The sequence below is a fragment of the Vigna radiata genome, chromosome 8 (genome assembly GCF_000741045.1).
Source record: "Vigna radiata var. radiata cultivar VC1973A chromosome 8, Vradiata_ver6, whole genome shotgun sequence".
NCBI classification, from domain to species: Eukaryota; Viridiplantae; Streptophyta; class Magnoliopsida; order Fabales; family Fabaceae; genus Vigna; species Vigna radiata.
Window position 1 is genome coordinate 24606287 of NC_028358.1, and position 15105 is coordinate 24621391.

A 15105-nucleotide genomic window follows, 5' to 3' on the forward strand; every position below is an offset into this window, starting at 1 on the left:
TATGTTAAATCCTACATTAATTCTTACAAATTTTACTTCCAAATCTACTCTTGCTTACTCCAAATCTATTTAAATAAACAATAAAAAAAAATTATCTTCAAATCCTCTCAATTACTCTCTCCCAAATTCACTCAAGTGAACAAAGCCTTAATGATATTCACTCTTACATACATAATAGATATTGTTATCCATCATAAGCAACACAAAAAGAATTGACTATGGAGCCATGTTTTCCCTAGTACTGGTATATAGTTAGTGAAGGGTTAAAATAATATTGTAAAAGAAAAAATGAATTGGAGTATCTTTTGGTGATTATACTACATTTTCAATGGTCACTGCTAACGTCCACATTTTTTTTCTTTAAAAAATTTATTAAATGACTTGAGAGAAAATAAAATAAAATTTGACCCCATAATTTTTGTAAAAATATTCTGATTTAAAAAATAAAGCTTTGGAGTGTGCAAATGATTCTCAGTAACAGATTATATCAGATGCTCAAGTTATTCATGCAAAATGATGCACAAGCAAAATAACAGATATAAAAGGAAAAGTTAACATGGCAACACATTAAGGAATCCGGAGTTGAAAACTTGACAATCACAAGATCCAGTTGAAGGTCCTAACGGAACTGAGAAATCAACACCAAAAAAGCAGAACTGAGAACTCAACAGTTATAACCCCTAAAAATTACATTGGACATTACAAAACTTGATCTTGTCATTAGAATTTAAATCAAGATCAACATTTGAAGCAGAGTTTAACAAGTAAATGAGACTTACAAAATTGTAAAATCTATTCATAGACATCCATAATCATTGAGCGACTCCATGCCTGGCCAACAAGCATGTCCAGCATTGGTTACATGTTTTGAAATAGCACAAGCATATAATTGTCAAAGCAAATTCGGAAAATTATGGAAGGATTCATATCATCTCCATTGGTACAACATGTTTTATACTATATGCTATATGAAAGTTTATTTGTGCCTAAAAGTAAAGGAAGAGCTAAAAACACTTCTGTTTGACTGCTTACCGTCTTTCATCTTATTCCAATTTTGCGTAGCTCTCGCAATCGACGAGCTATGTCTTGGATAAATAGTTTTCCATCATTGGTATTAAGAGAATTTGTTAGGTGCTCAAGAAGTTCATGATTAAGTTCAAGTGCTTCTAACCGGTCATTAAGATCCAATATTTCATTTTCTAGAACAACCAACTCAAAATCTCTTCTAGGTGTGGAGATTGTTGGTCCTGGAGACGTGGAATGATTGTTTTCTACAGCTGATCCATCCTTATCAATATGGTTTCCATTCAACATTTTAGTGTTTTTCTGTGTGGACAGATCAGTCTCTTCATGGCCATCTAATTGATGCCCTTCAACATTAGAAGCTCCTTGTTGATTTGATTTACTACTGACTTCAAGTTTCTCATGTCTATCATTAGGTGCATGCAAACTAATTTGATAAACTCTCTGTTCCAAGTTTTTCAAACATTGAGAAATGTATTCCTTTTCCTCTTCAAACTCTAAAATGAAGGTTCCACCAGTCTTAGCTTCATCGCCAACTCTGGATACTTCAAGATTCTTTGAACTGGAAAATTTTCTGAGGATGTTAGGCACACCAGTATTTTGTGTTGTGGCCTTTTCTCCTCTCAAATCCCAACTTTCCTTATGCATATTGTGGACCATAGGTTCAACATTCGGCATGCTTGATCTATAAAATTCTAGCTCGGCTTCCAAATCTTGTAACTCCTTTTCCTTTTCAGTGAGTAGATCATTAACTTTATCCAATTCATCTTTATCATATTCTGCTTGCTCTTCCATCATTCTTAAATATTGAAGAGCCTCCATCTGCAGTGCTGCCTTCTCCTCCTGTAACCTTGTAATCATAGACATAGCTTCATTTGTAGCAACAGCAGAAGCGTTTCTTTCTTCCTCCAGTTCCTTATGCAAAGAATCCAGGCATTGCTTGTAATAATGAATGTGTCTCCTCAATCTATCAGCGTAACACTCTCCTTCAATTTCACCAATATTGCTTTCATCCAGAGATTCAAGACCAGATTCCACTGAGGATGACTTTTTAAGTTCCTGAATTCCATTTGAACTAGAATCCTCAGTATGCATCTCAGGCGAGTCGACATGATTAATAGGAAACGGTGATGATAAGTTAGATCCATTAGGAGCAGAATTATCTAATGGTGATCGCTCCACTTCCTCCTTGATGGTATTAACTTCCTCGGTGGTTGGTTGTTTTATGACAAATTCAGTTTCTTTTCTTTCCTTAGTGACGACAGAGAATTTATTCATGTTGCTTGAGTTCTCTTGACTAGGATTTGTAGGAGCAGAATCACATACCACTGGAACAGTCTCAGTGGATGTTTTTTCCTCTCTACCAATTTTCTCTAAAACTTCCCCATTCTTTTCAGATACCATTCCCATATCACTTGCTTGTGCAACATCTGCAGCTGGAAATATTTCAGAAAGCAGATGTTAAACAACTATTTTGAATAATAAAATTTGAAATACAGCGAAAGAGAAATCTTACATTTTTCTGATGATGCTCCAGCAAGTGCATTTGTGCCATTCAAAGTCATAAGTTCAGATAGGGGAGCAGGAAGAGAATCCTGAGAAGGAAAAGTAATCTTACTGTCCTCTGGTTCTGATTCTCTATTAGAAACATTCCTAACAGTAGGTGATGGTGAAACCTCATCCAGTGAAATGAGCTCAGCCAGTTCAGAACTGAATGACTCCTGTTTTGTTTGCTGCAAGTTAATTTCTACGGCAGAATTGGCATTCACGCCTTGATGTTTGCCAACATTAGGCTCCATACATTGATCTGAGGACAAGGGCATGGGTTTGGCAGAACTACCATTTTCCAGATTCGAATTACTTGGAATAGATTTTATGGGAGGTGGTAATGTAATTTGAGCCATGCGGTCATTACTGTCTTCAATGTTCTCCTGAAACACACTACTGTTGCTAAAATCATCGTCATCAGAAAATGGAAATTCATTCTCAGAATCTGAAGTCAGTCTCAGCTCGCAGTACCCAACATGAGATAAGGGCTGAAAACTATTTTTTCCCTCTAATCCGCCAAATTTATCCCTCATTTTCCTCATGTTATCCCGGTGATTTAAACGGCTTTGCCTTGGTGCACATGGCAAAGGAATATATGGCTTAAGAACAGCTCTACCAGATGATTTTAGTTGAATAGATCTTGGGGAGTTCGGATCTGACTTCCAAAGCTTACCACAACAAGTACACTGTCTTGTACATAATCTTGAACCCTTTGAGCCAGCAAACAAATCTCTGCTTAGTGATGGACTTTTGAAACCAGAATCACCAAGAGCCAGCCCAAATTTACCCACCAACAATCTGTGAGATTTTCCATTGGTCTTGGTCTTTGCATTGACTGACAAAAGACAGTCATCACACATCTTATGCCCATTTGCTAGCTTACCATGAATATGACACAAAACCAGAGATGATATTTCTGATTTGTGATTGCTGCAAAACAGGTTATCATAGAACTCTGGCCTTTCACGGCCTAAGATGTGATCAAGCCTAGAACACAACAAGCAAGGCAGTTGCAGTCGGCAATAACTTGCAAATTTGGTGAGCATGTATGACAGCAAAGCATCTAGTAGCAGCAGAAATATCAAAAACCACTCACAAGCTGCAGATGTAAGATGGGAAATGAACCCCTTCATCCTCTTTGCTTTGACAAATGAAGCTTCCTTACCACTTGGTGCCATCTCCACCACAGTCTCTCTACAAACCCACAAGACTCAGACAAGACAGGGAAACTCATCAATCAAATCACAGCCACCCAACTCAAAGCCCAAAATTGCCTCACCAAGATAGATGATGAGCTAAGGCTAGAAGGCTGCAAAAATGGCAACAAAACAACTACCATTAGACTCAAAAAGTTAGAATTAAAACTCAAATTAAATGAATTGCATTCAGTATTTCTACTTTAAGAACACATGTATCTTCCTCCATAAACAATCCAACTCGAACCCAAGAAGATCACAGTAAATATATCATGGTTAAAATTCAGGATTCAAACTCAAGTCTAATGATTAAATCGGAATAACAATGCAAGGTGGATTGCATTTAGTTGACGCGCCATTTCAACAACGAAAAAATTCCAGACATCATCCATAATCATAGACAGCACAACCACAACAACAACCAACATCGAACAAATTGAGCAAAGCCATTAATAAATCCTCAACTCCTTAGACAACGACAAAGAACAATTAATCAAATAAATAAATAGGAACAGATATTCAATTTAATAGAGTAATTGATTGATGAAAACGAAATATACACTTCCCTCATCGAACAACCTATACTAATAAATTATGAAGTAACCGTAAACATAATCAGAAAGTGAATTGAAACCAACCCAACCGTAACGCATCACGCCTTAGATTACCAACTACCAACTGCAATTTAGTTATCAGAATTAAATCAAATAAATTCAAAGGACACAAATTTCAGAAATAAATAAATTAAAAAAGGGTGGATAATCCACAAAAATTGCCCGATTTATTTATTATATTTTGTTCACATTTTCTGGTGCTGGAAAATGCGGGTACCTGTTCTGTTGTGTTCTGTTCTGCAGACTGCGAAAGAGAAACAGAGAGGATGAGGCACAGAGGCAATTTCTGATCAAAGATGCCATAGAATTTGTCTTTCTTTCCTTCCAAAAATAAGGAATAAACAAAATTATCAATCAATAAAATTAAAAACAAAAACAAAATAGTAAGAAAAAGTGAAGATTGAAGAAAAATAAGGCGCGAAATTACGAGTCGGTCCCTCCCTCTCCGCTTGATCAATGACAGTTGAAACCAACGGTCTGATTTGTCACCTATTCAGCTGAAAAATAATTTTAATTTCTTAAAATATTTTTCTCTGAATGGGTTTAATTTGATGAAACAAAGAATGTATCAAAATATACAGATTAAATTGAAATAATTAATAAAAAGAATTGATTACGAATACATAAGAATATTTGCACTTTGGGTTCATGCCAACTGCTCATCACGTTGCTATTTTACAGCTGCAACAATGGATGACTTTGCTATCAATCATTTTCAAAGAAAAATTATTCCCTTAAAGGGATATTCAGTAGTTTAATATGCTCGAAACCGAAATATAATTAAATTATAATATATAAATATAACATAATTAATCTATATAAGTAAATTTTATAATATTAAAATAAGTTTAAGTAGATAGTGTAAAATTGAATCCAGAATTTTAGAATTTTTAGTATTGCTTTTTTTTTTATATATATTTAAAATATATTGACTTTGAGATATTAAAACTAATTTAATGTACTTTTAAATATTAAAAGCATTGTAATTTGAAAATAATGTTAAACATATAAGAATCCAAATTTTATAAAACTAATATGCAGAAACAACGGATGGTATATTTTTCTATACATTCTTCTTTATTTTTTCTCTAAGTTAAAAAAGGAAAAAAAGAAAAGAAAGAATAATAGTTTTAAGTTGATGTACTGGGAAAGTAACTAATTGTATACATGAAAGGATGGATGTTCATTGCTTTATTGAATTTAGTGTTTCATTATATTCTGGTTGGTGGACTTTGATAATTAACTCAACTCAACTTGAAGTTTCATAATTAGTTTGAATCATTTTGGATAAAACTCAATTAATCTTAACAATTATTATCTTAGGTTTCAGAAAATAGTGTAATTAATCTAGGTTAACTTCAATGTTATACTTGTAATAACTCTTAAATTTTGTTTTTTCATTTCTTTTGACCATTTTATCCCATAATTTATAAACAACTTACTTTTAACTATTAAGTTTTGTTCATTTAAATAGATCTAAGAGAGGGTAATTGAATGAATTTGAAAAGATTTGAAGATAAATTTTTTATTGTTTATTTGAGTGGATTTGAAAGTAAGTGAAAGTGGATTTGAAAGTAAAATTTTTTAATCTGTCACAAAAATTAAATTCTACATTAATTTCCACAAACTTTACTTTCAAATTTACTCTCAATTACTCCAAAATATTCTCAAATAAGCAAACAATAAAATTTACCATTAATTTGTAGTATTTTAATCCATCAAGAATAAAAACATGGGAAAGTACAATAATCCTTTTAAATTTGAGTAAGTAACTAGAAACAAACTTAACACGTTTAAGGAATAGGAAAAGTTTAACCCTGTTTTTTTAATTTCAGAGAATTTATTTGAATTATTATTAGAACGATGATTTAAATGGATAAATAATATCTGTAAAAAATAATGTTAGTATGATTATTATGTTAAAACAATGACTCAACATATGTCTAAATCTACTTCATCTATAATTTTGTGTAGTTTGTAGTTTGCTATTATGTTTATATTGTTCTATTTTATACAAGCTTTCATTACTTACTATATTTTACTAATTTGATTTCATAAAAAAAATTATTTTGGATGTGTTTAAGTTTAAAATATTAGACTTTAATATTTTGAGGAGAAGTTTTAGTTATAATATTGGTTATCCTAATCATAGTTAACTCGCAAAATCCAAAAATTACATTCTTCGGCATATCTCTAAACGAAAATTGTACACTCAATGTTCAAATAATCTAATATAAATTCGCAAATTATACTACATAATAAGAACCAAGTTCAAAATAAAATCCAATTGAATCATAAATTTAAAAATACATCCCGATTCAATTCAACATATATCTCTACCAAAAAACAATATGTCAAATACAAAATAATGTTATCGTCATATCTAATTAAATTGGTTAGTATATCTTATGTTAATTAATTATACTATAAATTTTCTAAAGTCCTAATAACAGAGTTTCCATTATCCAATTGTGAAATTCATATTAATTTTATTTATTAATACTAGTTAAAAAATATGTAATTACTTTAATATTTTGAGTTTAAAAAGTTGACACGGTTAACAATATTAGTAATATACAAATATTATATTATAAATTTTAGTTAAAATCTAAATTAATTAGTTAAAGTATGAACTCATCTTCAATTTTAATTAGGTTTAATCATTTCGAACGTTCTATCTTTGTATAATCGTCTTAAATAGGTCCTCGTATTTTTTTTATCTCAATTAAGTCCTAAAATTGAGTCAATTGGAAGTGGACGACGTTAAATTTACTAAGTCATGGCATGCTGACCAAGCAAAATTTAATGATGTGACACACTGAAATCGCATTAGGTGGAATTTAATTATGCATTAGGTGAAATTTAAAGCATTATCTTCTTCCTTGGGGTGTTCTCTTCATGTTAAGGTTTTCGAAGTTGCAGTGATTTCATGCAGATCATTCAAAAATATTTTATCTTTTTTGTGCTTTTCTTAACCATCAAATACCGTAGAGACTGAGATCAGTCAATCAGTTCATCAAATATTATTTTTGAAAACAATAAGCAAAAATATCCTAAATGTTTAAACTTTTAAATTAATAAAACTTAAAGGATTTATATATTCTAGAATCTTCAAATCTTAAATAGTAAATCATCAGGGTAATCGGTTACCTTGGAAAGTCCCAAAGAACTGAAAAGTTCAACTAGATAGAGAAAACTAGAATTACAATAGCCCCAATAAAAAGAATACACCTTTCAAGATCAATGATAATTTATTCTAGATTCCAAAGCAAATAGGTAGGGAAATTATGCATGTCTTTGATCACCATCTCCTCAACAAAAACACCTTTGAAGGCCAAAGTGGAATTTCGGGACAAGCGTTCGGGTGAGGTCGTGATTCTAGATTCTCTGCTCAAAGGAAACAAACAGAATCTAGATTCTCTGCTTCTTTTTCTGAAACTAGGAGGTTGCGATTCGAAATTCGCCTCTGCTAGGGTTCTGTAGTTCATCGCCGCAGACTTTAGTAGTCGCGAAGGAAAGGCATGGTTGCAGAATTGCTGAAGCCAGCGGCGCCAAAGAACGATCCGACATTGGTCGAGGTCGCGCTAGTGAGCTTGATCGTGATTTTCGGCGCCGAAGTGGAATAACCTGAAGTTGGTGAGTCTCGGCACAGTGAGGACGTTGTCGAGGCTGTTAGCAGAGGTGAAGCTAGGAGCAGCGACGATGGAGAAGGTGCTAAAGCTGGTGAAGGTGGTGTCTTCGACGAGGGAGGGCAGAAGGAGATATGCGAGGATGCAACGTGCATGACGGCGATGCTGAGCAAGATTCTGAAGGTGTGTAGCAAATAAATTAGGTTTAATTATTTTATGTTTTTGTTAGAAGCCATAGAATAAATTAGGTTTAATTATTTAAAACTTGAAATAAAATAAATTTCACCGACCATGTGTCACGTCATTAAAATTTGTTTGGTCAGCATGTCATGATTCAATAAATTTAACGTTGTCCATTGAAATTAACGACAAAGTTCTAATTGACTCAATTTGACAAAAACAGGAACTTAATTGAGATAAAAAAAATACGAGGACCCATTTAAGACGATTCTGAAAAATAGAAATGTTTGAAATGATTAAACTTTTTAATTAATATAGATAATGAAATAAATTTAGAGTTAAACTAAGTAGATTTCAAGTTATTTTGATGAGGTACTTAAATAACAAAGTATAAATCATAAAAATGTCTCGTCTAGTCTAATAATGCAAACATTAAACATGATAAATACAAGTTCTTCATTTGGTGATTAGACACAAACAACACGTGTTTTCCTTGCCTTGCTTGATAAGCAAAAACCTTAATAAGGAAATATGAACATTTTTAAGCTAAATATTTTTGTCCAGTACTTTTCATGCTTATTTTGTGTTTGTAGATTTATAATACCCAATTTCATTAGATTGAATAAAATTTGATTTAAAAAAAATAAATGCATAAAAGATAGGTATTTAAGTAATTTTGAGAGGGATTAAAATAAATAAATAAATAATTTTCATCTTTTCTTTAATTAAATTTAATTCTTTCAAAATTCAATTTAAAATTAAAATTTAGAAAATTCTACTTAAATAAAAATTAGAAAAAAAGAAAAACAAAAGAAGAAAATAAAAAGAGAATTATCTACCTACACATTTTATCTACCTACACCACTCCATTTCATTCACACACCAAGGATAAGCCTAACACGTTTTTCTCATCCACACCTTCCCCCATTTTATTTTTACCATTTGGGCCAAGCCCAACACAATTTTATCATCCACACCTCCCAAATTTTATTTTTTACACCCTTTTAGGCAAAGCATATTACCAATGAGGAGCATTGGTATCTTGAAAATATTATAGTTTTGATGATGTTACAAGATAAAGACTTGAAGACTCTTGTTTTATTTATATTATAAGCATTTTATAGAGTTAATTGTATAGAAATAACTTTGTTATTGTAAAAACACTTAAAAGTTTTCTTGTTTGGAGAATGTTTGCGCAAATAATCGATTATTTGATGTAATAATCGATTATCATGAACCTATTTGGAAAAGAGATGCTCGCGTAAATAATCGATTATCTCTGTCTGTTTCAGTATTGCTCAAATCGCGCAAATAATCGATTATTCCTCAGAATAATCGATTATCACTTTTTGATAACCCATAAAGACACAAATAATCGTTTATCACTTATGATAATCGATTATATTTGGCACTTGGGAGTTGTCTTTTCATTTTCTGAACCTTGGGCTATAAATAGAGGTCTTCACAACTCTTAAAGAGTAACTTTTCATTTGAGAGTATTATAGTTGTGTTCCTAAGGGAAATTCTCTGTGAGTGAAAAGGGTACCTAAGTCATTTGAGAATACAAAAACGCTTTGGGGAAGTTCTCAAGTGTTAGAATTGCTCAAGTCAAGTATTGTGAATAGTAGATGCTCGCGCTTAATATGTCTAAGGTCGGAGTGATTCTCTTCAAGTTGATTGAGCTGAAGTCTTTCGTTCATTTGTTAAAGGAAGGTGTTTTCTTTTCTTAATTTGTATTTCCTCTTATTGTAATCTACAAACTACATTTTAGTGAAATAGTTAATAACTTTTTATAGTAATAAACAATTGGAAATAGAATCTTTTGATTCGAATAAGTATAAAAATCATTTGTGTTGATTTTCTCTGACCTTACTCTTTTAGCACGCTAACTGTTTGATAAAAGTTCCGAAAGAAAGTCACGATTTTTTAAAAGAACCAATTCACCCCTTCCCTCTTGGTTATCGACCGTAACACGCTTGTTTTTAACGTCTTTATTCCACTGCGCGATACCGATTGTTCCAACACAACACGTTTTCATCATCCACACCTCCCCTATATTATTTTCACATCTAACATAATATTGTGATGAAAAGTTTGAAATCCCTCAAACTTGTGTTATATAATTATGTTATATGTTTTGATTGGGTTTCTTGAAAGAAAAGATTTTAGAAAAATTGATTTAGTGATGCATTATTTTTAAATACATGTTTTAAACTTTATTGTTGTAAGTACCATAGAAAAAAAGGAAGATTGTTAAAGTCAAGTTCAACATGTCCTAAATTGTTTTGATTTTATGCTTAAACGCAAAAGTATACAAGAAAGTACTCTGTCTAATAAACACAAGTAATTTTTTAGCATCATATCATGACATACACGAATGCTTCATTCGGTGATCAAACACAAACAACACATGTGTTCTCTTTTCTTTGTCTAATAAGCCGCGAAAAACAAGTAAAACACAATAAAAGGGAGTTAAGTTGTGTTTTAGAAACTCTTTGCAAATATTTGCAATTATCATATGAAGATGTGCAACCAAATGATAGGTTTAAATTGCTCAAACAAATTGACAAAGATTTTTAAAAATTGAGTTAAAAAACTTCACGTTATTAAGTTAATATGAGAGTTATAACATCAATGTAAAAAGGTAAGGAAGGAGAAAAATTACTAAAAATGTTTATATAATAGTTTGTCTAATAGCATAAACAACATTCAATTCTCAATCAATTAATCGGGTTCAACAAAGCAAGCTAACACTGTAAGATACAAATGAGTATTGTTTTAGGTCGTAACCATTTTTTGATAACCCGTTAAATATTCCTTAACAAATATTCACTTCAAGTTAAAAATTGAATATTCTTTAACAACAAGTTGTTAGGAAATAGGTAGACTTCGTTTTTACACCAAGAAGGGGGGTGAATTGGTGTTTTATCAAACACAAAATCTTTTCGCAATCTTTATATCAAAGTTTGAAACTTTTCAAACTTTCTTGAAATGCAAGTAATGAAAATTTGTAAGCAGCGGAAAAACGTAGTTGAATGCGTGAAACGTAAAGTCAACTACAAAGTAAAAGTGTAGGGATAGAGAAAAGCAAACACTGTTTTTATACTGGTTCGGCCAACAATGCTTATATCCAGTGTCCTTCCAACCTAGGAAGCAAATGCACTAAAATGGTTGCGGTTTTTACAACAAGGAATTTATAGAAGACCTCCACGTCAAAAATATAAATCTCCTCTCTAACCCTGAACCAAAATATAGGCAATAACAATAGCAAGAAATGCAGCAAGAATCCCCTCTTTTGCAATCTGCTAACCACTTTGAACAATCCTCAGAATGAACTATCCCCCTGTATCACAACAGGTCCAAAACCAGCAGTCTTTACGGATGCCAAGCCAAAATCAACGCAGCAATCTTCAAGGATGCCAAGCCTGAATGTGATCAAACCAGATACACATTCTTGTGCAGAATATGATCAATCAATGTGTGCGCAGAACAATCTCCCTTTGAATCTCTTTCAAGAAAGATCACCACCGTCTTCTTGGAGAATTCTTGGAGCTTTCTAACTGGAGAATTCAATCTGAAACAGAAATGAAAATATTAGTTCATCAAAAGTCCTTTGAACAAATTCTTGTTCAGCCTATTTATAGATTTTTGTTTTTCAGATAGTCTCATAGTCGAATATGCTACTAATTCAGTCGACTGGATTATGACAGTTATAACAGTTTAGTCAAACTGGTAGCATACAGTCAACCAAAAGCAAAACACATTTGACACAGTTGACCAAGTCATTAATGCTCAACTAACTTTTAAAAATATAGTCGTTGGAGCGCAAGAGCATAACAATATTTCAAATCAGACACATAATACAGTCGAATATGTTACACACATAGTCGACTTTCAATATGCAAAACACTTTGAAATTCTTTTCTTCTCAAAATATCACAGAGCACTGATTCTCAAAATCTGTACAAAGATTTTAGCAAAGTAGAATCCGTTTATAATGTAGTCGATTGTACTATAGCTTTGTCACACAATGATAAGATCATGAAAGTGCTTGTGGTTTTCAACTTTAAAACATGTGTAGTAAAACATATGTAATGATGCATTGCATAGAGCACATAAAGCACATATAAACACGTTCCATATATATATATATATCAATCAATCAACATGGGAACATGTAACACATTACATAAACATATTCAATAGATATAACAATCAATCAGCATAAGAACATGTAATATAGCAACAACATATGCATGTTATTAAGCAATGTGTTGTTATCATAAAAAACTAGAGTGATATAGAAATTGTGTTGTCAACCATCTCAACACAAGTTACTCTTGATTAAGACAAATAAATTTTCTAAGGTGTGATCAAAAGATTACCATGTTTGGTCACAAACGAAGAATTGTGTCTTTCGACATTTAAAAGAGTTAAGTATTATGCTTCAGTTTGCTAAATGAATAGAATAATATCTTTACAAAGTTATTTAAGGAATAAAAATATTTTGATAACATTTTGTCACTTGCAAACAATGGCTCAAGATTCTTATTCTTCTCTTCAAAGAATATATATATATATATATATATATATATATATATATATATATATATATGCATTGAAAAAAAAAAGTTGTTAGGAAATCCTTGTGTTTTCCTTATGTTTGAAAACTTAGACTTAGAAGTTACATTAAATGCACTCCATATATGCATTAAATTGTATTCTCTTTTTAAAACAACATTCGTGTAATTGAATGTACTTATCTCTTCTTAGACAAAGTGAATTTACTTGAACATGTTTAAAAGCATAAAGCCATAAAAAACAAATAGACTTTTGTAGGGTTAACAAAGGAACCACTTGAGAGTTGTTGAAGAAAAAAATTTATAGATTAGCTTCCAAGAGATTGCTGATATGACATATGTTTTTTTGGATCTTCTTGGTCAAATGTAGGAAATGGACACTCCCTACAACATAAGCATACAAATATTCATAAAGTACTATGTTAGTTTAAGACTATCGTTTGTGCAAACATATTACCTATCAAAAGTAAAAATAAGAATGCACAATGTTGTATTGTTTGACACACAAAACACTTGTTTCTTACATTGCATTTAAATGAAGCATGATCACATTTTATGCTTTGTTGTTTGTAGAACTTAATTAAAATAATGGGAATTAGACTTTTCTCTAACATCAGCAAAAACCTTAATTAGACAATTTTAACATAAACTTTAACAAAATATTCTTTACAAATATTATCTATGTTTATTATGTGTTTGCAAAGAACATTTTCATCTCACGTTAACAAGAAGATTTTGAGAGCACGAGTCTACATCAAATATCTCTTAGAAGATGTATTAAACCTGTTCCACATTGCATGCACTCCTTATTAACTCTGAGAAGGTTATTTACTTTGTATTATCACATGCTTTTGTTCTATTTATAAATTACATTCACTATAAGAATCTTGTTAGTTATCAATATAATATTATCGATGACAATAAATTTGTCAATAAACTAAATTTAGTGACATATTCGTTTGTAAAATTGGTCAGAAAAAATCTATTGGTAAATTACAATTAGTATTATCGACAAATACTTTTATCAGTAACTTATTATAATAATTACCAACAACAAACTAGTCGGTAATATCAGTTGATAAATTACACTTTTTATTATTAATGGCTATATATGTTAGTACCTTATCATCACAATTATTGATAGTCTTGTTCTATAGGTAAATATATTGGAAATTTGGGTAAAAAATCTCTATTTGATGAAGTTTTTTCTATATTAAGGGGAAATAGGTGTGAAGAAGAAGAAATGAAAAAAAGATGAAATGAAAAAGAAAAAGAGAAGGAGGAGATGATGCAACAATGATGACAATAGTGGCTTATTGGTGACATTGATGACACATAGGTGGAGGACACTAGTGACGATGGTTGCATGAGTTAGAGAATGAGGTGGAGGAAGAGGAAGAGGAAAAGAGGAAGGAGGAGGAAGAGGGACATGACCTAAAGGTGGAGAAGAGGAAGAGGATGATAACCTAGAGGTGACGGTGGTGGCGCGACAATCCAACGATGGCTAGGAGGAAAGGAGGAAGAAGATAAAGAAATAAAGGAAACAATAGAGGAAAAGGAGGAGGAAAAGGGAGATTTAATCTCATATTTTACTGAAGGATGTTACTGATGATCAAATCTGTCAATAATTACTAATGAATATTTATTGACGAATTTGTAGTCGTCAGTAATTATGGACAATTTTATGCATCCATGGATAAAATTTATCAATGACCACTTTACTGATGAATTTATATGTATTGGATGCCCCTCAATAAACACCATTTATCAAAGAATTTTTGCTATTACTAACATTTGTGCTCGTTAGTAATATACAATTTTCATGTAGTGACTCCAACAAGGCCTATTTCATCTCTTCAGCTTTTAGAATGTTGCTTGAAAATGATAACCATGTTTAATGAAACATGTATTACATTTAATGCTCATTGAAGCTTGAACATGAATTAATTGCATGAAGAAACAACAATAGAAGAAGACCAACAACTACAAAGAATATGCAACAACTATTTTCTTTTCAAGCTATCCTTAACCTTTGTTATGATGAGAAAGAACATTATTCAATTTTTAGAGCAACATAAAAAAAAGTAAAGTTGTCTTGTATATTTAGTAAAACATAACCTCTCTTTTAGTAAACAATTTAGTAATCTTTTAGAACACTTTATTTTTAAACTTTTTGGCTTTGGTCAAAAGTGTCTATTTTCCGAATAATATTATATTTAGCTAAGAGTGTTTATTAAGAGTACTCAATAACAACTATAAATAGTTATGTTTCAAACAATACTTAATAAATTTAATAAGAATGATTGAATTTTAAATAATATTTGAGGTTCTAGAT

At 31.3% G+C, this 15105-nt stretch overlaps 1 protein-coding gene across 2 annotated transcripts; it reads right to left on the reverse strand.

Moving 5' to 3' along the window:
* Positions 1 to 653: 653 nt before the first annotated feature.
* On the reverse strand, positions 654 to 4817 carry LOC106769651 (myosin-binding protein 1). Of its 2 annotated transcripts, none has more exons than XM_014655358.2 (3): positions 4599 to 4817; positions 2540 to 3880; positions 654 to 2459 (listed from the first exon to the last, which is right to left on the reverse strand). In XM_014655358.2, the coding sequence occupies exons 2-3, from the start codon at positions 3747 to 3749 to the stop codon at positions 1039 to 1041; spliced, it is 2631 nt and encodes an 876-aa protein (XP_014510844.1). In that variant the 5' UTR covers positions 3750 to 3880; positions 4599 to 4817; the 3' UTR covers positions 654 to 1038. The 2 variants fall into 2 exon arrangements, with proteins under 2 accessions (XP_014510844.1, XP_014510845.1); XM_014655359.2 differs by lacking the exon at positions 4599 to 4817 and adding an exon at positions 3970 to 4503.
* Between the last annotated feature and the right edge of the window lie 10288 nt (positions 4818 to 15105).